Raw genomic sequence first — 26709 nt, 5'->3', positions numbered from 1 at the left:
TCATGAAAAGTCAATCTCGCATAGTTTATGAAGTAACTATATATGGTACGAATGGAACTTCTTAGACTTTAACATTCGACAAATAGAAGATTGACTTACGCCAATTTCTGTTGCCCAATGTGAAAAACAGTCTCCAAAACTCGAATCTCGCTGTCCAAGTTAAAACACTTTTTCGTTGACTCAGAAACCAAACGTTTCGTAATTTAATTTAAAGTCTTGTAAAAGTTATATGTGTTGGATGTCTACGTTCGGGATATTTCAGCGCATACAAATTTGTCGCCACTAGAACATTTTTTTGACACTACTCAAAACCTACCTCTGCGTCCTTCAGGGGCGTAGCAGATTTTTATGACTCCGCCTTTTTCAGGATAACATAAATCAGAAAACTTTTATTTATTCAATTTTATTTGCTGAGTATTTCGTATCCCACTTGATCTGTATTTTTTAGAGATAAAATTAATCTACGCTGGCATACTTTTAAATCAAAAATGATCCGATCTGTTAATTTTCTTAGAAAAGTAAAAACTTTTAAGAGTTTAAATTTCTTTGTTTGTGGGACACTGCTACACGCGTGTTTTGGTACGCAGTAGGTTAGGTACCGTTCTCAGGCAGATGAGTAACTGTGTATTCATGGTACGTTTTATGGTAATTATCCCTTTTGGCACATATAGAACAAATCGAAAAAAAATTAGAAGGACAGAATATAAAACAACATAATACTCTAACAATAGATCAAATTCAACATACACGAATAAGGTGTTTTAAAATTCTGAAAGTTCTTTACATTTAGAATAAGTTAAGATGGACTTTAAACAAGTAGACGCTTCATCACTACAAATAACGGTTTGTTAGTTCTCTATTTTCTAAATAACCTTGAATAATAACGATAATATATATCTTTCATAAGGACTATTTAAGAGATAAGATTATTTTTTATTAATACCTACCTATCGCTTGTTTTATTGAATCTGTATCACGAATAGTCCATATATAATACCACAATACCAGTAACCATAGATATTTTCATTGCAAGTTTCAATTGTATAACGATTATTATTTTTTGTTCTAATTAAAAATGGCAACCGTAAGTAGTTGGTGATGTGTACATTTTATAATAAGTAATTTGCAATTATATTTTTAGGGAAAAACAAATATCGACGGACAATATGAAACACCTGACAATTTTTCCCCGGTAAGTTAGATATTAATGTTAATTTAATATTTTACAAGAATCGTGCAGCTGTAGATGATAAATACAGCGTGATCAACACTGTTTGAGTTGGAAATAGAATTTAAGCTCTGAAGAAAGTTTTATTATGAAGTTTTAATGGTAATAAATAACAAATTTTTACATAAATAATATCACTGTCAACCGTGTCAGTTTTCTCAGTAGAAGCTAAGGTCAAGCGACTGCTCTACCAGTTTCAAGTGAAATTCATTAGTACCAACTGAAGAGTACTTGTTGATCACGGATGCTATTTAAATTTTATAAAATAATACACTTTTGCACTTGTACTTTATCAATTATCAGTCAACACAATGGAAGTAAGATCAGGTACTAAAAATGATAAATGTTGTATTTTAGTATAAAATAGTTGAATGATTAATGGTTCATAATCGGATTAAACTTTTTGCAATGAACTGCGTCACACGCTAATAATTTCCCTAGATTGTTGTTTAAATGAGATAAATGAATCATTAAAAAGTTCGCGAAAACTTTCTTCACTCCTAAGGTATTTTGCATGCATATTCGAGGGTATTTTTCTTCAATAGAAATGTATTTGTTAGCTTACTATGTAGACTCAACTTCTTTATTATTTATCTGATCAATAAATTTAGTAACAAAGTTTCGAAAGAATTAACATCTGCCACGATATTTTTCAAAAATGTAATATCTATATATTACAATTTTCGTCAACTTTATTTCGATATAACGGCGTGGCATGCAACTTTCTATATATTCTGCATCAGCAATCAAGCTTCCATTATGTCAATTGTCATCTTCGCAGAGTTCTATAAATTATTTCAAATAAACATCTTTTTGACCTTGGAATGGGTAGATAAAATTCTTCATATAACGGGAAAGAATGTAAATAAGATAAGAATTTCTCAGTACGTGCATAACTTCGACTGTTTATGTGCATACTTGGAAAGATTTCGACTATAAGCACGTTCAAATTTGAAGGATCAGCGGTTAAAGAAAATTAAATTTTCAATTTCAAAATATTCTAGTTTGTATAACTGCTGCCAGAAACACGTGTATGTCATGGTTATTCTCAAATTTATCATAAACGTTCGTCTCAGATTTTCCTGAAATGTTTCTAAAAAAATTGCAGCAATTGCATTTTTTGAAGTAAAAGTTCAAATATTTTTGTTTTGTTGTGGTATAAACAAAATTGAACTTTAATATACATAGTGTTTATGAAAAATGTTTTAATTATTACAATTCTCAAATATCGATATTATCCTATGTTCAAATATAAATTGAACAGCCTGTATCTATTACTACATTATTAATGATAATGATATTTCGAAAAGGTTGTCGACGCATGATGAGTGATCGAAAAGACGTGTCCACTTTCATTCAAAAACGGCATCGCCCTTATTTAAAAATTCTGTTCACTTAGAATTTTTACAATCACCTACGTCGACAACCATGTTGAAATAAATATAGTATGTCTTTATTGTAATTGAATTTCTTACTTTATAAAACATTCTTTTCAGAAATTTAAGAAGAGAAGTGGTACTACTGACCTAGGTAAAGACTACGAACATCTCTACATAGCGAACTTAGTTTTAAAATTAATTATTGACGATGACGTAGAAAATTTTTACTTGTCGTCAAACGATAGTGCATATGGTTCTTTCGATGACGTTGTAGTTGAAATTGAATTCAAAAATCGTATCGAAACGTTCGCTATTCAGTTGAAACACCTCAACACAACAGGGGGAATACAAATTGAGCAGTTAAACGCATCGAGTGGAAACTTTAGCGTCGAGAAGTATTATAAAGACTTCAAAAAAGAGTCGAAGTTGTCTGACTCGCGTATCAAGATGGTTTTGTTTACCAATTCTAAGCTAAATGATGAACACATAGATCGGTTTAAATTTGGCAAATTGACGCCACATGAACAAGACAGTTTGCTAAGTACACGTATGTCCACGTTGGGAGGACAGTGTTACAGATTTGAAGAAAATGAAGATAATTTCAAAGAGTATGGATCTTTTTTTAAAAATTTGTATCTCTACACTGATCAGTCAGATGTCAAAGAACTAGAAACATGTACACTTGAGACTTTCAAGGCATATTTCAAATGCAACGACATCGTTTTCCGAGAGTACCTACATTTTATAACCCGGTGGAGTATGCAGCAAGGAAACAAAACCAAATTAAATAAAACGTGGATGAAACACTTGATAAGTCTTTGTGTGTTTTCACCTTTTATCAGACCGTTATCTTTCGTTGCTGGTGGACTAGCGGACGCCAAAAGAAAAATGTTTAGCGAAGCTGTTTCGAAATTTCACTTGACTTATATAAATAAAAACAATTTCGAGAAAATCGCCTCATTTTGGTCAAACGCTGTCGACGATATTGATGACATAGAAGAAATGATTAAAATGAATTACAAGTACCAACTTATCGAAAAAGGAATAAAAACAAAAGATAGTCTCTATGATAAAGACGCAACAAAAGTATCGCTGCTCATGTGGTTGCTGGGAAAAAGTCCGTTAGTCGTTGAAGGATGCCCACAAGTTTATCAAGCAGTTAAAACATGCCAGGCTAAAAATCTAATTATATTAGATAATAATAATAATCGACAAATGTTTAATGAAACACGTGGCCAGCAAAAACCGCACCTGTTTCAAAAATTGTCTGACCTAAAAAAACACGTACAGTTGTATGAAGACATCCTAACGAAATTTACTTATTCATTGCAAGGGCAAAAAAACTCTGTGTTGAAATATTTGCTAGAAATCTGCGAAGATAGCGACAACTTCATCACTACAGATGATTTAGTTGAAATGGTGGAAGATACATTGCTGATTGGAAAATATAAAGATGCTCTACCACCCAGTCACGTCGAAAGAAAATTGACGAAAATTTTAATAGATGTTAAATTTTTGAAAAATATTAAAGAAAATACAATTGTTTTAGTTGATTGTGTAACAGATGTCAGTTCTTTCAAACAATTTTTACCAAATTTGGTAATCAGCGACGTGGATGACGTTGAGGTCATTCAGAACACAATTCATGAACAGAAAATATATGTTTGTCGAAAGGAAGTTTCACAGGAGGAATTTTCTGAATTTTGTAAAAAAAATTTAGAAACTCAGTTTCATCACGTCGGATACTTAGACAATCATCGTTTGGAATGGATGGAAAGTGAAAATTATGGCGCGGAACGAAAATATACCAAGGAACTTGAGAGGTTTCGTCTACAAAGTGACTTTATGGAGTACACTATACCCGAGCTCCAGTACTTTAGTCATTCTCGACAAAATATCAATATTATCTGCGCCGATGCTGGAATGGGAAAAAGCACATTAACGAAGAGTTTAAAAAAGAGTAGTACGTCGACAAAATGGATCATTTTAATTAACTCCAGAAATCACGCTTTACACTTCAAGAAACATGAGTCAAACGTGGAGAATTTCTTAAAATATATCCTAGACGAAACTTTTAAGGAATGCGTTGATCCGTTCCACGAGAAAGTGTTCAAAACGATGCTGGAACAAAATCAAATACAACTAATATGGGATGGACTCGATGAAGCATCTGATGCCACTCAAAATTTCATCTTAACTTTGGTAACTGCGTTTTCGGAAAAAAGAGTGAAGCAATGGTTGACTTCCCGAATCAACTTAAGGGATATGTTGGAAGACAAGTTAGGTACGTTTGCGCGAAATATAAAACAATTTAGTGAAGACGAACAAAAGGAATATATAAAAAACCGTTTAGAGATTACCGGTGACGAGTTAAATGAAACTTTTAATAAAATAAGAAAAAATATAATGTCTTTTCCAAATTGTGAAATTTTGGGGATTCCTCTACAAATTTCAATGCTTACAGAATTATTTTCAAACGACAGAGATAAATACCTACCGTTGTTAGACGGTATTTTCACTGTTCTTGATTTATATAAACATTTTGTTGCGGAAAAATTTCATGTTTTGTATAAGGATAAAAATGTAGTTGTATTAGAAAATGAGCAAAATAACCGCAATTTTGAAAACGAAAAGAACGTTACAATGAGCTATTATAAAAGTTTAGCTGCAAGTTATTATATTCATAATTCTTTTATAAAAAAGATTTTAAATAAATTTTTCTCTTACGACAAGACGATAGACAATTTTGTAGAAAAAATCAAAAACGAAGGAGATGGTGTAGGATTTATAAGCCGCATTATATCTAAATATGATGTTGAATTCATTCACAATTCATACGGTGAATATTTTGCAGCGTTATATCTATTTGAACACGAGAATTCTAAAGCACGCGATAATAAATTTATCTCTGATAGTAGATATAAAAACATTCGATTTTTTTTAGATTTAATGTTAGCAGGAAATTCAAGGTGTTTGGTTGGTGTTATATATAAGAATATTTCAATTCTGGAAGAATTTATACATACCGATCTAAGTCAAAAAGACCTCATTGGTCGTGACGTTTTGGAAGTGGCATGCGCCTGGAATAAAAGTTATCCACTTGTTAAAAACAATATTATTATGAATGACAAAAGTTTTAACACGGAATGGTTAATCAGCAATAATAAAAAAGTCGTTAGAACCTTAAATTATCGTGATATAGCACCAAAATTTTATAAATTCAGCGCATCGGGTCATTCGTGTTTTAAAAAGTTGCTGATTTTGTTACCATTTTTGATTCCATTCTATGACGGGAATGAATTCTATCAAGAGTATTTAGTAGCAGTTTTATATTATGCAATTAGATTTGATTGTTCAGTAATTTATGAGTGTACTGAAAATTCTATTCCTTTAAAAACCACATACAATAATATTAGTCCAAGAAGCATTCTAGCCTTAGCTCTTTTCAACAGGTCAACGCAAATATTAAAAAAAATACTTTCGGAAGAACGATTTATTTCTGAATGGGATTGCGTAGAAGATCTTTTAGTTTTGAATTCGGAAATTGACGAAATATTGAGTTTTGCGTTACATTTTCCAGAATTTAGAACAGATGTGCCCAATTCGAGAGGTCAGCCGTTGGGGCATTATGCGTGTGAAAAAAATTTAACGAAAACCTTACGTTCACTAATTTTCAGAAAAGCGAACATGAATGATCGCGATAGGCACGGAAAACGTCCTATACATCTTGCACGTGAAAAGGGGCATTCAAATTGTTTAAAACACATAGCACAAATTGACGTTTTAGATGAAGACGGTCGATTGCCGCTTCATTACGCTTGTGAGGATGGAGATTTAGGTGTAGTAGGCATACTGTTAAAGAATGGTGCGAAAGTTGACGTCCCGGATGGAAATTGCCAGCTGCCGATTCATTATGTATTTCAAAAATGGCATACAGATATTATAAAGGTACTATTAAGCAATGATGTGAAAGTGAATGTTCCGGATGGAGATGGAAGGCTGCCGATACATTATGCTTGTGAACATGGAAATTTGCATATACTAGAATTACTGGTAAAGAATGGAGCGAAAGTGAATGTTCCGGATGGAGATGGACAGCTGCCGATATGTTATGCTTGTGAACATGAAGATTTAGCTATGGTGAAAATACTGTCAACGAATGGTGCGGAAGTTGACGTTGTGGATAAAAATGGTCATCTACTGATTCATTATGTGTTTCAAAAATGGCACTCAGATATTATAAAAGTACTATTAAGCGATGGTGTGCAAGTGAATGTTCCGGATGGAGATGGTAGGTTGCCGATACATTATGCTTGTGAACATGGAGATTTACATATACTAGAATTACTGGTAAAGAATGGAGCGAAAGTGAATGTTCCGGATGGAGATGGAAAGCTGCCGATACATTATGCTTGTGAACACGGAAAGTTAAGCATGGTAGAATCACTGGCAACGAACGGAGCAAAATTTGATGTCCCGGACAGAGGTGGTCAGCTATCGATGCATTATGCGTGCAGAAATCACCGGTGCGGATGTGACATAATTTTATTTTTGTGTAAAAATGGTGCGAAAGTGGATGTTCCGGATGGCAATGGACGGCTACCAATACACTGCGCCTGTGAATACGGAACTTTAGGTGTAGTAAAATTATTAGTATCGAATGGTGCGAAATTGTATGTTTCGGATCAGAGTGGTGAACTGCCGGTAGCTTACGCGCGTAAAAATCCAAAATTTGGAAGCAAAATAAATATATTTTTGTTGAAAAAAATGAAACAAAAATCGTTCACGAAACTTAATATATCTACATAAGACAGTTGCCGACGTCAAGAAGTTCTCACAAATAGATAGATAATCTTCGAAACTACTGGACTGATTATTGTTAAATTTTGTACATTATTTTCCAAATTAAAAAACCATCAACACTGCATTCTACCTTGAAAATATATACACAATATTGACAGCACCGTAGTATTAGTATTGAAGTTTGAAAAAAGGATTGGTTAAAACTAACTCATAACGATATCAAGACACAATGGTTGATTTTGGAAATGTTTTGAAGTTTCAAAACGTTTTAAAGTGAGATAATGAACTCAAATTTTACAAACGTTAAAATGATTGCGTGTTTTGTTGTGACAAATTTGATGTCCGTTGAAGTTTCAACGGTAAAAGTCGTAGTGCCGCTCTAAGAATATGAAAATCACGACTGGAGGTTTTTTTGTTAGCAACTGAAATCAACAGGTGCTGGTTTTTTAATTTTGGTGAAAACTATATGTACATTGGGAGGTATCATGTTGATGGTAAAACGCTAACCAAAAATTTTATGTAAAATTTGTTTTTATTTTTATAAAATAAGATACTCCTGCATTTGTAGTGTATGAATCCGTGTTGAATTTTCAACTTACACGTCCAACATTTTCCAATTTAACTTTGGAACTACAAGATCGAATGCTTTGAAATCTTGCACACGTTTTAAAGCTATCGTAAACATCGTAAATCGTTACACAAAATTTATTCGTTTATCCCCTTCCAAAATTTTGTCGAGTAAATTCTCTTTGCAATATGCAAAATAATATGACTCCATACTTGTGGTTTATCAATACATTCATAGCTTTTGAAACTACTTATCCAAAGTGGCTCAAAAATTAATGAATATGGCTGTTTATTTTATCAGTTAAATCAAGAACGACTCACTCCATTAATTTGGGAATACAGTACTGCCATAGCAGTTATTAGTGTTCTAATCCAGTTCTAAAAATTTGTAGAGAAATGACTAGATATCTCAACAATTTGGGATGTAGTTATGTAGGATCTAATTATTTTTAAGGTTTAATGTCATCTAATCAATTTAAATGTTTTAAATATAAACGTAAAGGATTGAAACCTGCACTGTTTTCTTTAAGTTTATATCTGTGTACATATGTATATCGATCGATTTGACGAATTCTTAAATTTTTAATTCTATGGAATAATCTATGTTATGTGTCATAAATGTTATGTATTATATGTATAATCTGACGTCCTTCGAAGTTGACACATCCAAGTTTATGTATTTATGTATTATGAATACTAAAATCAACGGGTGTCTAATTCAAAGTCAGGTCAAAGGCTGCCTTCTGTTGTTTTTTTTTTTTAATTCAATTTACACGTTATTAATTTACAACAGTCGATACGACAAACGGATGACAACTTTCATAATTCAATTCTGAAAAATACAAAACCACTGCTGACATTATACCCTTGACCAGGTTTCCATTTAGACTTCCGATACAGCGTGTAGCGTAAAATGTACTGTTACGCCCTGTGACCATACCGGATGTTTTGCAATAAAACCATGTATTTGTTACATTAAGGGCCAGTTGCATAAACGCAAATCAAATTTAATCTCTGATTAACTCCATAGTAACGATTGTTATTATCATAGTTACAATTGTTCTTAATCAGAGATTAAATTTGATTTGTGTTTATGCAACCGGCCCTAAGATTTATTAATTAAATTGTGATAATAAATGCAATACCTATTAATGTTGCCCATTATTACATACTAATGTCACGATTCTTGAATAAACCCATAAACTCTCACTTGTCACCAGCTCTTACTGTCAGGTTCGCTCTGTCCGATTTTTTCACTCGTCAAGACGACTTAGCTGCTTTCGCTGGATTAAGCGTTTCACCACCCTTTCAGGAAACACCTGGTGATGATGATGAGTTCAACGATATTTTTGAGAAGAAATTTCTTTTCCACCCAACTTCTTGCTAATTGTGACAGTACGCACGTTGGTTGTTACAACTGTAGTGATCCTTTAAGCTCACTTCTTGTCGGCCCATTAAATATTAGGGTTAAAGTCACTTGGAATGGCTCTAGTTGTATAGTTTGGAATGAACTGTCCACCCATAATTTTCTCGGACGGAAGAATCATCGATCAACGACCAGAGTACCTCTTTATTGTTATTCTTTGTTAACAGTCTTGATATAAATAATGATAATAATGAATGAAAAGCCCTGAGTGTGTTACTCGTCGATTTATTTCTTTTGATGTCACTTGGCATTTTCCTCGGTAATTAACGAGCCCAGATACATACAGATACTCTCATATTATTTAAATTTAAACAAATAAGACAAAATTGGGTCTTAAATTGATTTGTTTCCAACCAAATTAGATATTAAAGCATTAAAATATTGATAAAGAAAACCTATTTGTTAAGGCGATAACTCAAACTGATGTTTCCAAAAATTACTTATTAATTAGCGCCTCTTTACATAGTGAACAAGCTAAATAAGTTGCCGTAATAGAATATCGACATTGACTCATAGATTGGTAAATATTGTTATCTTTGGAACGTATGTTTTAAAAATTTGACACCACAAATTGGAGCTTAGAGATAGTATATTAAACTACGCTGGCAAACTTTTAAATAAAATATAATCTGATCTGTTCTAGTTCTCCATTTGGTAAATAATCGCGAATAATAACAGGCACTGTTCCGTACTTATTTAAAAGAAACATATTTTTGTTAAGGTCTATTTAAAAGATAAGATTATTGTTATTTTATAAATAAGTATTGATTGTCTTCTTGAATCTCTGTGAAAATAGCTTTGCTAAGAGTCAAATTAATACCATAATTATGTTGAACAAATCATGTATTTGTTTTCCTAAGATTTAGAAACTAAACTGTGATAATAAATACTTGTCAATAAATTTGGTAAAAATGTTTTAAAAGAATTTACATCTGCTACGATATTTTTCAAAAATTTAATATCTTCGATATACTTCTTACAGTTTTCGTCAACTTTCTTTCGATATCGCGTGGCAGGGCAACTTTCTATATACATATTTTCCAATCACCAATCAAACTTCCATTATGTCAACAAAATCGTCTACTGTGCCGTCGTCTTCGAAGAGTTCTATCAATTATTTAAATTAAGCATCTTTTTGAACTTAAAATGAGTAGGTAAAATTCGTTAAAATTTCTTCATACAACGGGAAAGAATGTAGGATAAGATAAGAATTTCTCAGCACATGCATAACTTCGACTGTTATGTGCATACTTCGAAAGAATTCGACTATAAGCACGTTCAAATTTGAAGCATCAGCCCATCAGCGGTTAAAGAAAATTAAATTTTTAATTTAACAATATTTTAGTTTGTATAACTGCATGCCAGAAACACGTTGTTGTCAAATTTAGCATAAACGTTCGTGTCTAAAAAAATAGCAGCGAATTAATAGAACAGCCTGTATCTATTATTATTATTACAGATTAATGATATTTCAAAATGGTTGTCGACGAGTTATTTAGAATTTTTACAGCCACCTACGTCGACAACGATCTTTGAAATCAATAGATGTGTAGGAACAACCGTTCCCACAAAATCAGGTGTTCTACCTGAGGGCATTCATAGTAATTGTATAAATGTAAATACTTCCTATCTTTCGTCTACCTGCCCTAAGATCCTACATACTTTCTCTTTTCCCTTCTAGAATTTTCTAAACTCCTTTTTTACCTACTTCCACCTCTTCGAAACCGAGCTTACCTGTGTACCATTTTAAACACCCTTCCTTCTTCTCCCTGACACCCTCGAACAGTAAAGAACAAAATAAAAACTGAAAACCGTACGGTCGCTTTTAAATCACCAACAATACCCACAGATGTTTTTATTGAAATTGAACTTCTTACTTTATAAAACGTTCATTTCAGAAATTTAAGAAGAGAAGTGCCTCTATCCTTTAGCACATTCTTTATCGATCACTAGCGCAAATCCACACCCTCATTTACTACTGATGCTGGCTTTTTAAATATTGTGGTTATAGTAACTTACAATATATACTAAAGCTCCGAAACTACTGGACCGTATTTAATGAATATCGTATAAATGGCTAGATGCGAACCAAAATTTGTCTGATGATACCCACCAACAATTTGATGACATCGTTTAAAAATTTTACATAGTAAATGCTTTTTAAATTTCATAAAATAATATTGTCCTACACCTGTGGTTTATGAATCCGTCTTAATTTTTTACCTTAACCATTCAGATTTTTGGAAAAAATTGCATAAGCGAATGTTCTGTAATTTTGTAAACGTCTTAAAGTTATCGTAAGCATGGCAAATTGTTAATCAAAATATATATTCGTTTTCCTCGCCCTCCAAAACTTGGTGATGTCATTTCAAAATTTTGCTGGGCAAATCCAATAGGAAATGTGGAAACTGTTATTAGTGCATTCAGATTTTTGTACATTTGCTTATATAGTTTGATTCCAAATAATTAATAAAGAAATCATTTCCTCTAAATTTTGGGAATACAGTACTGTTAATTATTGTCACTAATATTACACCAAACTGACATATGTGCTCCTGCTAAAAAGTTGAAGACGTCATCACAAATCTTTGTTAAGAAAATGTCATTTGAAACATACGCATAGCATGCTTCTTTATTTTATAAAAGCGTTAGATGACTTTTTTAAAGTTGCATGTACTTAATTTAACATCCGTTAATTCAGGTCACTAAGGAAACGATGACAAGTCACAATGGAAACGTATTTCTGACGTATTCCGTAGCCCCAGTGCAGTAGATCTTCATTTCACTTTACTTTTATCACCCTGTTCTGTACCTTCGAAACAAAGTGGCCTTCTGAAAATCTTCCAAGAACAAAAAAAAAAATCCAAGGAATAACCCTCTCAATTTATGCCACATGTTTAGTAAACACCGACTCTATATAATTATATATACGAAACAGAATGCTCATTAGCTTGTAACACCCATAAACAAATAGAAAACTGCGGTTCATCCAACTGTTTAGTAAATGTAAGAATAAATATAATAACAGCTCGCCCAAAATTATAATTGGCCTGTTGTTCCACTGTACTTTAATTAATTACATTAGTCCTAATCGAAATCAATCGAATTCCAATTTCCTTTAACGCAGATGCTTGTTATCGCAACGTGCTAATAGTAAAATTCTTTCGAAACATAAACAGTCGAAGTTACGCATCTATGAGATGTTGAGAAAACATGTTTTCCCGTTGCGTAGCTGTTTCATATATTTTTTATATTGTCGGCACTTGTTTGGCCCTTGGAATTTGCGCCTCACTGGCGGGGTATTATTTAAGCTTTGCCTATATTCTTTTATGTATAGAAGATATAACAAATAAAATGTCGCCAAATCAGATTGTACAATTTTTCAAAGAGGCCTGTGTTAAAAAAAAAAAACAAAAACAAATATAACCACTTTTATTTTTGGAATCTTTTTTTGGTGGTCTTCAGTAACGCCTCTGCGGTACTTTTAATTTCAGGATATCCTTATGATTTTAAAAATAAATAAAACATATTTTTAAAGTTTAAGCTTTATCCCTTATTTGTTTTAATTATTTTATCTAGGAAGTGAAGAGCAATTATTTCACGTTTTCTTCATTAAATCAGTTACGTGTAAAGTGCGCATCATTCAACAAATTACGCAATAACAAATATTTTATATTTTCAAAGAAAATCCTATCCGATTTGTTTATTTTCTGATTTTGTAAATAACAGGGAAAATAAGCAAATATTGACGCATGAAAAAAAATCTACTCCCCGTTTTTTAAGATGCACGAAGGAGATAATATCACCAAGTTTATTTTATAAATTATAAACCATATCGACATCGTCACTGGACGAAAATTGGAATAACGATTTTTGTGGCACATTTTAACTGCATATTAATAAAAACAGATAAATGCGACAAGACTGAATGTGTTCTAATAACCGTTATAATATAATTAAAAGTTGCAATTAAAAGTCATGTAAATTCAGTACTGGAAATACAAAATACGATATTGGATTTGCACCACCATTTAGCGACTATTTTTGTTTTGAATCAAAAAAATATGGCAACAATAGATTATTTTATTAGTGATGAGTGATGACTGATGAATGATGACGGCACATTTTATGGTCACTTATTCGCAATGAGTTTTACAGGCTACGAGGGCAAGAAATGTCCGTCGTTCAAGGATATCTAGTTTATTAAGCAATTAAAATTTGCCAAATTCGAAATCTTACACCCTAGATAAACAAGAAAATATATAGAAATATATTTAAATAAAATAACTAAAACTTAAAACAGATCGGTACTAAACATTTTTCTATATCATCCACCATAAAATTTTGTCTACGATCAGTCGAGAAAAATATCGAAGGGACACTTGGACGACCCACGTTTGAAGAGTTCGAAAGATCCTGGATCGTAGTCATTCAGATGGACCATTTTTACTCTGAACAAATTTTGGTCCCTCTAGTTTAAAAGAAAACCATATCAACGGGAAGACAAAATAAACATCCATTCACCGATTCTTCCCCCTCCTCGAATTCCATATGTTCCACACTTTTTCTGAAAAATGCCGCCGTAGGAGCAGGAACTGCGTATGTTTTATAGATAAAAGTCTTAATCTGTTTGTTCTCTGTAAATAACCTTGAATAATAACCAAATATCGAAGTTTTAAAAAATATTTGCTAAGCCCCTGTTATGGGTAATGCCAAATATATATTAAGGGTGCGGCAAAAGGACGAATATTTTTTTGTTATTCCAAAGTATATACAATGCAAGATATTATGTATATAAATACTGTTAAAGTATCATGACAGATTAGAGAGAAAATAATTAATTTGTGATCCCAAACTCAATTTTGTAGGTGTCACACCACAAATTAATTTTCCTGTCTCTAACGTGCCCCCAGATTTTTTAAATAAATAATCTGTTGCCCTGTAGTCTGCATTTTAACTTTTGTTTAAATTAAATTAAATGTCTTTAATTTGGAAGAAAATAAATAGTCGTCATTTTGTCACTCCCGTGATATATGGAATTACCCTGACAAAAGATAAGATTAAATTTCTTATAAATATTGACTGCTTTTTTTTAGTATCAGTTAAAGCAGTTTCCGAATAATTCAGCTAATATCATAATAGTAGTTGAAACCGCATAACTTTTATTGCAAATTTCAATTATATAACGATTATTTTTTCAATAATTAAACATGGCAACGGTGAGTTGTTCATTATGAATATATTTTGTAATATACTATTTTCAATTATATCTGCAGGCTGCGAAAGGAAGAAATGTCGAAGACCGGGACGGAATACCTCAGAATTCTTCGTCGTCGGTAAGTTAGCTGCATATGTCAATTTATTGTTTAAAATTCGATCAATCAGCATATTGTGTATGATTAGGTATCGTTTATAACAACACAACAATTTTTTTTTCTGTTTTTGCAGAAAATTTAATTTTATTATAATCTAGGAATTAAAACACCGGTTCATTTATATTTGTTTGTTGATAGTGGATCTATTTTCTGAAAAAAGTGGTCCATGATTATTTAGCACAATTTCCAGCATTGGTGAAAAATTATAAAATAGGGGTTTTACGAATTTGATTTTTTTATAACGACACTTACCAGAAGTTAAAATAAAGATATATGTAGTGTTGAAGTAAAAGTACAGAAATATGCTATGCGTATGTTTCAAGTGAGTTTTACCATTACAAAATGTCATCAACATTTTAGCAAGAACTCACATATCAATTTGTATTCCCAAATTTTTAGAAAATGTGGTGCCTCGTGCTTTATTTTTTTGGGTCACTTTGTATAAGTAATTAGGTATACAAAATTAAAATGCATTCATAAACCACAAGGATAGAGTTTTGCATATTTTAGATACGATTTATTCGGCAAAATTTTGACAATACGTCATCGATATTTTTATTTTACATTATACGGGTTGTCATATAAAACCCAAAATTTGCTACATCAAACTTTTTATTTTGTTTGATTGTACTTCAAAAATTAGGGTAGTTCTATTTAAATAACTTCAGAAGATTTTTTTCCTAATTCAGTATTTATTAACTTTAACTTCTTAACGAGAAATCCCTTTATTAACTAATATAGAAGTATACGTGTATGATATACATATAGGACGTAAACGACACTAACCAAAGAAAGAAAAAATTGGTCTAAAGAGTTTAGACAGTACTTCCCTCGCTGTCGGAAACTTGACGACTGCATGGCTATTGTGTTTTTTTCTCATTACATTTTTGTAGTGGGAATTTAAAAAAAAATTGCGATGACGTCATCAACATTTTTGCAAGGACACGTATATCAGTTGGGATAGATGTAGTGTAATACTAAGAATAAAATTATTGTATTCCCAAATTTTCGGGAAAATGAATTGGGTCGTTTTGAATATTGATTTGTTATAATCAATAAAATAACGAAACAATTTACTCACGTATATGGCGCCGGCGTGTAATATGAGAGGCAACTGAAAATCGTTTATGTATAAGCATTCTTAATTTAAGATGACAAGCGTAACAGCATACGTGAGAGTCAAACAGAGAAACTGTAAACAAAACGACCATCGGTTTTATTGCTTCGACTTCCGCTTATTAAATAAGAAGTAAGCAAAGGAAGTATTGTAATCGAGTCCGTCGGCCGACTCTCTACTTTTACATTTTCTCGATCTTTCATGACCCCTAGAAGATGAAGAAATAGGTCTCCCGTTTCCGTCTGTCTGTCCGTCTGTCCGTCTGTCTGCCGTCCCGGATTTTTATTAGAAAGATAATCTCCGAAAGTACTGGGTCGATTGTTGTCAAACTTTGTATTTATATTAGGTATATCATGTAGATGGTAAAACGCTAACCAAAATTTGTCTAACCATCACCATCACAAAAGTGATGACGTCACTTCAAAATTGTACATAGTAATTAGGTTTTAAATTGTATCAAATAACATAGTCTTACACATGTAGTTTATGACTCCGAACTGAGATTTTACCCGAAACGTCCAGATTTTTGGAAAAAAATCAAAATTAGGGAACAACATTTTGACATTTAATTTGGAATCTACAAAACCGAATGCTTTAAAATCTTGCAGATGGTTTACAGTTATGATAAGCATGACAAAATTTTGATCACAATATATTTAATTATCCCCTCCAAACAATTGATGACGTCATCCCAACATTTTGCTGAATAAACCCTATCTAAAATGTACAAAATATGATGAGTCTCTTCTTATGATTTATCATTCCATTCATATGTTTTGGATTTGCATATACAGGGTGACTCAAAAAATTTAATGAATGCGCATATTTATTTTATTGATTTAATCAGGAACCACAAAACCGAATGCTTTGAAATCTTGGAAATTTTTTAATTTATCATAAGCATGGTAAATTTTTGATCAAAATATACATATTTGCTCATCCCCCCCTAAAAAATGGATGACGCCACCCTAAAATTTTGCTGAATAAAACGTATCTAAAATGTACAAAATATGATGAATCTCTTCTTGTGATTTATCATTACATCCATATTTTTTGGATTTGCATATATAGGGTGACCCAAAGAAATTAATGAATGCGTGAATTTGTTTTATTGATTTAATCAAGAACTACAAAACCGAATGCTTTGAAATCTAATGCGAAAAAAACATAATAGGCATTCAGTCGTCACGTTTCCGACAGCGAGGGAAGTACTGTCTAAACTCCTTAGACCAATTTTTTATTTATTATTATTATTTATTTTTCCAATATTTCCAAATCGATTGTGGGTCAACGATTTAACTCTTCTTTAACATTAGATATATGTACATGAATTAGAAAATTTCTCAGTTAACACTTTAGACAAAGATCAAACTGACGAAGTTCCTTTTTACTTCCCGAGCGTAAGCAAAGGAAGTATTGTAATCGAGTCCGTCGACCGACTCTCTACTTTTACATTTATTTTTTTTTTTTTTTTTTTTCTGTCTCTGTCTGTCTGTCTGTCTGTCTGTTTGCCGTCCCGTATTTTTATTAGACAGAAAATCTCCGAAAGTACTGGACCGATTGTTGTCAAATTTTGCATTTATATTAGAAATATCATGTAAATTGTAAAACGCTAACCAAAATTGGTCTAATCATCCCCACCAATAATGCGATGACGTCACTTCAAAATTGTACATAGTAAATGGGTCTTAAATTGTATAAAATAACATAGTGCTACACATGTAGTTTATGATTCCGTATTAGCTTTTTAACCAAAACGTCCAAATTTTTGGAAAAAAAAATAAAAACCATAAAACAAAATTTTGCGATTTCATTTTCAATCTGCTAAACCGAATGCTTTGAAATCTTGCAGATATTTTAAGGTTATGAGAGGCATGATAAATTTTTGATCAAAATATTGCAACCTCTCCAAAAAATTGATGACGTCAGCTCAAAATTTTGCTGAGTAAATCCTATCTAAAATGTACAAAATATGATGAGTCTGTACTTGTGATTTATCATTCCATTCATATTTGTTTGAGTTGCATATACAGGATGACTCAAAAAAAAAAATGCATGCGTCAATTTATTTTATTAATTTAATCAGGAACTACAAAACCGAATGCTTTGAAAACTTGGAGATGTTTTAAAGTTATCATAAGCATGGTAAATTTTTGATTAAAATGTATTTGTTCATCCCCCTAAAAAATTAGTGACGCCACCCCAAAATTTTGCTGGAAAAATCCTATCTTAAATGTGCAAAGTATGAATGTACTTGTGATTTATCATTGCATTAATATTTTTTAGATTTGCTTATACGGGGTGTCTGAAAAGAAATTAATGAATCAGTCAATTTATTTTGTTCTTATACTATCTTGCTATTTTCTAGCTATACTTTTTGGGCAAAAAACCGCGTATGCTTACAAGAGAATTATTTCTGAATGTTATAATATGTACATCAACAAAACGGAATCCGAGATTAATTCTAATCCCAAACTCTTTTGGAATTTTGTTAAAAATATGAAAAATAGTTGTGAACTTCCGAACACCATGAAGTATAATGATAGTCATATTCTTGGGTATGAAAACATAGTAAACGCTTTTGCCAATTACTTCTCTTCTGTTTAAACGAAAAGTAGTGTCAGTAGTTACCATAATTATCCCTATGAAATTTAATCACTTGTTGATATCAAGAATGTACATATTACAGAAGATATTGTATTTAATGAATTGAAGTCTCTCGATCTTAATAAAGGTGCGGGCCCGGATGGACTTCCGCCTATATTTTTTTATAATTGTAGGGATTCTCTGACGGTACCACTTGCCAAAATTTTTTCGATCTCGGTTCGCTCTGGTAAATTTCCTGATTTATGGAAGTCGGCGTGTGTTGTACCAGTCTTTAAATCTGGAGATAAACATCATATTGAAAATTATCGCCCTGTCAGTATATTGTCCGTTCCATCAAAACTTTTTGAAAATATTGTGTACAAATCTGTATTTGAGTCGTTTAAGAATGTAATTAGCTTATATCAGCATGGTTTTTGTTCTGGCAGGTCAACGTTAACCAATCTTTTGACTTTTGTTGACGAGATTCTTGATGCTTTTGAAGTCGGTGCGGAGGTTCATTGCATTTACACCGATTTCAGCAAGGCTTTTGATACTGTTAATCATAGATTACTCATGTACAAACTCTATCTTTATGGTGTAAGAGATCCATTGCTTTCATGGTTCAATTCTTACATTAGTGGTCGATTACACTTTGTTGAAGTAATGAAATTTAGGTCATTTACGTACGAGTTAACATCTGGCGTTCCGCAGGGGTCAATAATTGTCCCTTTATTATTTAATATCTTTATAAACGATATTTGCTCAAATGTTAACTCTAGATCTCTATTATATGCAGATGATCTGAAGTTGTATAAGAGAATTGAAACAGCACAGGATGTGAGTGTTTTGAGAAACGATCTCTTGTGTCTGGAGAGTTGGTGTAAATGCAATGAAATGCTTCTCAATATTAAAAAATGCCAAACAATGTGCTTCAGTCGCAAAAGTCAACCGTCCATCCCTTTGTACTTACTAAACAAAGAGCCGCTAAAAGTTGTTGACAATGTAAAAGATCTAGGCATTTATTTAGACAAAAAACTTTCTTTTGTTGATCATTATGATTATATAGTTGCCAGTAAAATTCTTGGTTGTATAAAAAGGTGGACAGGGAATTTTAAAAATATCAGATCCATCGTGATTCTTTTTAACTCCTTAGTACGCTCTATTTGAGAGTTTAACTGTATCAGTTGGTCGCCTTTTTATATCACTTACATAAATCGTATTGATGCTGTACAACATAGCTTTTTAAGATTTGTTAAATTTAAATTGTATTCTAATGGACTTAGTTTAGACAATATCGATCTTGTAGCATCTTATCTTTCAATTCCATCACTAGAAACACGTAGAACGTATCATAAGTTGTGCTTTTTATTTAAACTGTTAAATGGGATAATTGATGCTCCTGAGTTGTTGTGTCAAGTTGGTATTAATGTTCCTATTCGTAATGTTCGCGGTACACGTTCATTTTATACACCTTTTCATAAATTTAATTATGCACTGCATTCTCCTTTGAACAGCATTTTGGCAATTGCCAATAAACATAACAGCCTGAATTATTTTGGAGTTTCTTTTACCGCATTCAAAAGGGAATGTCAAAATTTAATTTTAAAGTGTTAGATTATTTGTGCTGTTTGTTATTACTGTATTGCTTAGTTGGCGTATAATAAAGTATTATTATTATTATTAATTAAATTGGTTCTCTCTTTAGTTAAAAGAAAGTGTTCTTTTAATACACATATGCATGTATTTAATGCCACCGTTACGTACTTCAATGCCGGCGTCGATACGATATGACGTGCTAATGATTGAATTCTTTCGAAGCATATACATAAACAAAACAGTTAAAGTTAAACAAGCACTAGGAATGAAGAATACATCGTTTCTCACTGATTATCTGCTTTAAAAATATTTCATATTGTCTGCATTTGTTCAGACCGTGCCCCCTTGGAATTTGCAACCTCGCGGCGCAGGTGTTGAGGGGGTGTTATTTACCCTTGTGGAGCGAGGAAAGTTCTGTCAAAATAACCTTCGACCAATTTTTTCTATTTATAAAAAAAAGCGTTTGTTGTGTACTTCTTATTTGAGTATTTCTAACTTCAACTCTCGTTTTGTTGCAGATCGAACATGAAAATATTTCCAATAAAATCCACCAGTTGCAATATTCTTCACAGGTAAGTCAGAAATAAATATTTCACAATTGTCAAAATGAGATTGCCAAACTCAAAGCAATCATGGATTAAGCATTTCATTTTAAATTCAGTTAGTATCAAATGGTACATGGTATTCGTATTTTGGGTTGCGTAAAAATAATTTTCAGAAGTAATTCTCTCGTGATTAACCCTGTATAAGGAAATAATTTTTTGTATGTACTAATGCAAATTTTTTCATTGATTGAAAAATTTGCCTTTATCATGGAGTACCGTAATCATAGTGAAGAAGGCTTGTAAGTCGTGCTCAGCTCGTTGAAATATACCAAGAGAACTTCCTCAGTAACATTCACGATTTTTTACATTTACACCAGCCGAGGAAATCCGTGTACACTTTATAATAAATCTCTCTTAACTTCGACGGCAAAAGATTCACGACAAAATCGTTTGCTGCTTTAACTGTTAATGTCCAGAGAATTACTTTCTTGATCCATTTTAAAGTACAAATTGTACGAAATCACAAAATGGACACGCTTGTTGACAGATCACCATAGTTATTCACAATTTTTATTATTTTATATTTTAAATCAAAACATCTTCGTTGTAACCTTTTTTATGAAACTTTTTCTTAAAATACTGTGTTGAATGTCGATCGTACATAAAGTTTTGTAACGTCTTACTGACGCCCTTGATGCATAATTAACTATTATAAATTTGTTAATAAAACATAATTAAAGGTAAATGTAATAGTAATTTACGCAACTAGTTCGGGATAGCCTGCTTCCCGCATGAACGCTTGTTTGCGGCACGACCGAAGGGAGTGACGCATTTGCGTGAATGCGGGAAGCAGGCTCACGAACGTGTTGTGTACAATATTTTTTGCAACGAATAAACGTTTAAACTGAAGAGATTAACTGTGAGTTATTTATAAACAACGGCATTGACAGCGCCGTCAACACATCACAATGTTGACACTACCCGAGTATTTTAAGGTTACCATGGCAACGGGAAGTTAAATGCACGTGTGCGGGAAGTTCGACCTCCCGCACTCTGGTGAATGCGCGAAAGCTATCAAAAAAGGTCATGAGTGCAAAAAAGGAGGTTACGCGAGTGTCCATGGTGGTACCGCAGCCAGTCGGAGATCTCCGGCGCCGCTAATAAATTTGTCATTGTGCCTCTTGATCTTTTGCAACCTATTAATCACGAGAAAATTATTTCTAAAAATTCCTTTTACGGCATTTTATTCAAAGGTTACAACACAAACTCAAACAAGTAAGTAAATAATTTAACTACTAATCTGTTGAAAATGTTGGGCATTTTGGGGGGGATGCTACGGCTTTTTTGTAAATGGATGGCCGAAGAAGTCCAGAGGTTGCAGATTTGCACTTCGAAAATGCTCAAGGTGACGCAGAGATGGCGAATTAACACATGCACATTAGCGGCGAACAACATTGGTAGAGCACTTACGGCTTCAGTATAGCCCAGATTGATCTGACTGTATGTCGTCGATCCAATGGGGCTCTAGAGGCGAGTCAACGATGAAAAAAAATGTTAAAAATTAATTAACGTCAAAGTGACACTGCCAAAGTCAAAGCAATCATGGATTAGGCATTTCATTTTAAATTCAGATAATATCAAGTAGTAGAGGGTATTAGTATTTTGGATTGCGTAAAAATAATTTTCAGAAGTAATTCTCTCGTAACTAACCCTGTATATTGAACGAGCCAAAAACAACTCGGGCTAAAAGGAGCTATTTTACGCCCGAAAATGGGGGCCAAAAACCACTTATTATTATTCGATCGTACATAAAGCTTATTATTCATTAATTATGTATTTAGAACATAATTATAACAATTATAAAATATTAGTTACAACTCACAGTACATTAGTTACATAGTTATTTTGACAATCTTTAAGATTGATGTTTTTACATCTATTGTCATCGGCATATGTACTTTCGTCAGATATTCAGTCCCCACTATGAGATTTATAGTTGTAGATGGAAATTATTACGGTTTTCATTTTATAACCACCTTGTCACGCATTTAGGCAATAATCAGTTTGAGGTTATGATTTAAAAGAAATGCCAAATCAGGAGTTCCCCTCACGTTTACTTTCATCCAAAAACGGCATGGCTTTTTAATTATTTTTTTTTTAAATAAGCAAATCCGAAACTACTCTTTGATTAGAAAATTGAAAAGAAAGATTTTGAAAATTATTATAAATACTTGATGTTCTGCAAATTTTATTTAGCATTAGAATTTTTACAGTCACCTGCGTCGACAACTACTTTTTTTTAAATTGGACCTCTCATTTTATAAAACATTCTTTTCAGAAATTTAAGAAGAGAAGTGGTACTACAGACGTAGGAAAAGACTACGAACATCTCTACATCGCCAATTTAATTTTAAAATTAATAATTGACGATGACGTGGAAAATTTTTATTTGTCGTCCAACGATAATCTATATGGTTCTTTCGATGACGTTGTAGTTGAAATTAAATTCAAGGATCGAGTGGAAACGTACGCTATTCAGTTGAAACACGTTAGCAGATCAGGAGGAATAAAAATTGAGCAGTTAAATGCATCGAGTGGAAACTTTAGCGTCGAGAAGTATTACAAAGACTTCAGAAAAGAGCCGAAGTTGTCTGACACGCATATCAAGATGGTTTTGTTTACCAATTCTAAGCTAAATGATGAGCACATAGATCAGTTTAAATTTGGCAAATTGACACCATGTGAACAAGATAGTTTACTAAGTACCTCACAATTCGGAGGACAGAGTTACACATTTGAAGCAAATGAAAACAATTATGAACATTTTTTTAAAAATATGTGTCTCTACACCGATCAGTCAGATGTCAAAGAATTGAAAACGGGTATACTTGAGATATTCAAGGAATATTTCAAAAGCACTGAAACCGCTTTCCGAGAGTACTTACATTTTATAACCCAGTGGAGTTTACAGGAAGGAAACAAAACCAAACTAAATAAAATATGGATGAAATACATGATAAGTCTTTCCGTATTTTCACCTTTTATCAAACCATTATCTTTTGTTGCTGGTGGACCAGTGGATGCCAAAAGATTTTTTTTTAAAGAAGCTGTTTCGAAATTTGACTTGACTCTAATAAACAAAAACAATTTCGAGAAAATCGACCCAGTTTGGTCAAATGCTGTCGACGATGTAGATGATATGAAAGAAACAATTAACGTTAATAACATGTACCAACTTATCGAAAAGGGAATAGAAACAAAGGAAAGTCTCTATGATGAGGACGCAACAAAAGTATCGAAGCTCATGTGGTTGCTGGGAAAAAGTCCGTTAGTCGTTGAAGGATGTCCACAAGTTTATGAAACAATAAAAATATGTCAGGTTCAAAATCTACTTATACTAGATGATCGAGAAATGTTTAGTGGGTGTGCTAAAAAAAGTAATACTGACCCTCGTCATGACATAGATGGTAAACAAAAACCATACTTGTTTGAAAAGTTGTCTGACTTAAAAAACACCTACAGTTGTACGAAGACATCTTAGCGAATTTTACATATTCACTGGAAGGGCAAAAAGACGTTGCTTTGAAATATTTGCTAGAAATCTGCGAAGATAGCGGCGACTTCATCACTACTGATGATCTAGTTGAAATGATGGAAGCTCCATTGCTGATTGGAAAATGCAAAGATGCTCTGCCACCCAGTCATGTTGAAAGAAGATTGACCAAAATTTTAATAGATCTAAAATTTTTGAAAAATATTAAAGAAAATACAATTGTTTTAGTTGATTGTGTAACAGATGTCAATTATTTTAACCAATTTTTACCAAATTTAGTAATCAGCGAAGTGCATGACGTTGAGCTTATTCAGAACACAATTCGTGAACAAAGGAACTCTGCTTATGGAAATGAAGCTTCACAGGTGGGACTTTTTGCAACACGTGTTGACGCTTCCAAACAATTTTTACCAGACTTACCAATCGGCAAAGCGGTCAATGTAAAACACATTCAGAACATAATTCATGATCAGAAGATATATATTTGTGAAAAGGATATTTCACAAGAGAAATTTTCTGCATTGTGTAAAAAAAATTTAGAAATTCAGTTTCATCACTTCAGATATTTAGACAATCATCGTTTGGAATGGATGGAAAGTGAAAATTATGACCCAGAACGAAAATATATCGACGAACTTGAGAGGTTTCGTCTACAAACTGACTTTATGGAGTACACTATACACGAGCGTCAGTACTTTAGTCGTTCTCGACAAAATATCAATATTATATGCGCCGATGCTGGAATGGGAAAAAGCACATTAACGAAGAGTTTAAAAAACAGCAGTTCGTCTACAAACTGGATCATTTTAATCTACGCCAGAAACCACGCCTTACACTTCAGGAAACATAAATCAAACGTGGAGAATTTCTTAAAATATATTTTAGAAGAAACTTTTAAGGACTGCACTAACCCGTTCCACCAGAAAGTGTTCAAAACAATGCTGGAACAAAATCAAATACAACTAATATGGGATGGACTTGATGAAGCATGTGATGCCACTCAAATTTTCATCTTAACTTTAGTAATTGCATTTTCTAAAAAAGGAGTGAAGCAATGGTTGACTTCTCGAATCAATTTAAGGGATATGTTGGAAAAGGAATTAGGTACGTTTGCGCGAAATATAAGACAATTTAGTGAAAACGAACAAAAAGAATATATAGAAAACCGTTTACGGATTACCGGTGAGGAGTTAAATGAAACTTTTAATAAAATAAGAAAAAACATAATGTCTTTTCCAAATTATGAAATTTTAGGCATTCCTCTACAAATTTATATGCTTACAGAATTATTTTTAAAAGACAGAGATAAATACCTGCTTTTGTTGGACGGTATTTTCACAGTTCTTGATCTATATGAACATTTTGTTGAGGAAAAGTTTAATGTTTTATATAAGGGTAAATATGGAGTTGCATTAGATTGTGAACAAAATAACCGAAAATTTGAAAAGAAAAAAAAAGCTAGAATGAACCACTATAAAAGTTTAGCTTCAAGTTATTACATTTATGACTCTTCATTTCACAAAATTATAAATAAATTATTCCGTTACGACAAGACGACTGACAGTTTTGTAGAAAAAATTAAAACCAAAGGAGATAATGTAGGATTTATAAGTCGCGTTATATCTAAATATGATGTTGAGTTCATTCACAATTCGTACGGTGAATATTTTGCAGCGTTATATCTATTTGAAAACAAACCATCCAAAGCACGCGACAAAAATTTTATTTCTGACAGTAGATATAACAACATTCGGTTTTTTTTAGATTTAAAGCTAGCGGAAAATTCGAAGTGTTTAGTAGGTGTTATATATAAGAATCTTACAATTCTAAAAGAATTTACTGATGCAGATTTACTTAAAAAGGATATCACTGGTCGTGACATTTTGGAAGTGTCTTGCGCCTGGAATAAAAGTTATCCACTTGTTAAAAACAATATTATTTTGAATGACAAAAGTTTTAACACGGAATGGTTAATCAGCAATAATAAAAAAGTCGTTAGAACCCTAAATTATCGTGATATAGCATCAAGATTTTATAAATTCAGCGCATCGGGTCACGTGTGTTTTAAAACATTGATGATTTTGTTACCATATTTGATTCCATTATATGACGGGAATCAGTTCGCTGAAGAATATTTAGTGGCAGTTTTATATTATGCAATCAGGTTTGATTGTCCAATAATATATGAGTGTATTGAAAATTCTATTCCCTTAAAAACCACATACAATACTATTAGTTCGAGAAGCATTTTAGCCTTAGCTCTCTTTAATAGGTCAGCACAAATATTAAAAAAAGTTCTTCCCGAAAAACGATTTTGTTCTGAATGGGATTGCGTAGAAGAACTTTTAATTGTGGATTCGGAAATTGACGAAATATTGAGTTTTGCGTTACATCTCCCAGAATTTAGAACAAATGCGCCAAATTTGAGAGGTCAACAGCTGGCGCATTATGCATGTGAAAAAAATCTAACGAAGACGTTACGTTCACTAATTCTCAGAGAAGCAAACATGAATGATCGGGATTGGAACGGAAAA

General features: G+C 32.4%; 1 protein-coding gene across 2 annotated transcripts; it reads left to right on the top strand.

The window, feature by feature from the left end:
* Positions 1-984: 984 nt before the first annotated feature.
* On the top strand, positions 985-23005 carry LOC135138201 (uncharacterized). 2 transcript variants are annotated; one of them, XM_064068121.1, is made up of 6 exons: positions 985-1084; positions 1142-1192; positions 2725-4891; positions 14680-14739; positions 20596-20649; positions 22961-23005. In XM_064068121.1, the coding sequence occupies exons 1-5, from the start codon at positions 1076-1078 to the stop codon at positions 20604-20606; spliced, it is 2298 nt and encodes a 765-aa protein (XP_063924191.1). In that variant the 5' UTR covers positions 985-1075; the 3' UTR covers positions 20607-20649; positions 22961-23005. The 2 variants fall into 2 exon arrangements, with proteins under 2 accessions (XP_063924191.1, XP_063924192.1); XM_064068122.1 differs by lacking the exons at positions 14680-14739; positions 20596-20649; positions 22961-23005 and adding an exon at positions 6060-8950.
* Positions 23006-26709: the final 3704 nt, after the last annotated feature.

This window comes from Zophobas morio, unplaced genomic scaffold (assembly GCF_036711695.1).
Source record: "Zophobas morio isolate AGI-343-1 ecotype UQ-CSIRO unplaced genomic scaffold, CSIRO_AGI_Zmor_V1 ptg000030l, whole genome shotgun sequence".
NCBI lineage: Eukaryota > Metazoa > Arthropoda > Insecta > Coleoptera > Tenebrionidae > Zophobas > Zophobas morio.
This window is presented reverse-complemented; position numbering and strand designations above follow the sequence as displayed.

Bases quoted from the DNA above. Each gene is read 5' to 3' on its own strand.
- LOC135138201 (XM_064068121.1), top strand. The intron at 1,193-2,724 runs GTAAGTTAGATA...CATTCTTTTCAG, and splicing joins CACCTGACAATTTTTCCCCG to AAATTTAAGAAGAGAAGTGG. The intron at 4,892-14,679 runs GTACGTTTGCGC...TTATATCTGCAG, and splicing joins TATGTTGGAAGACAAGTTAG to GCTGCGAAAGGAAGAAATGT.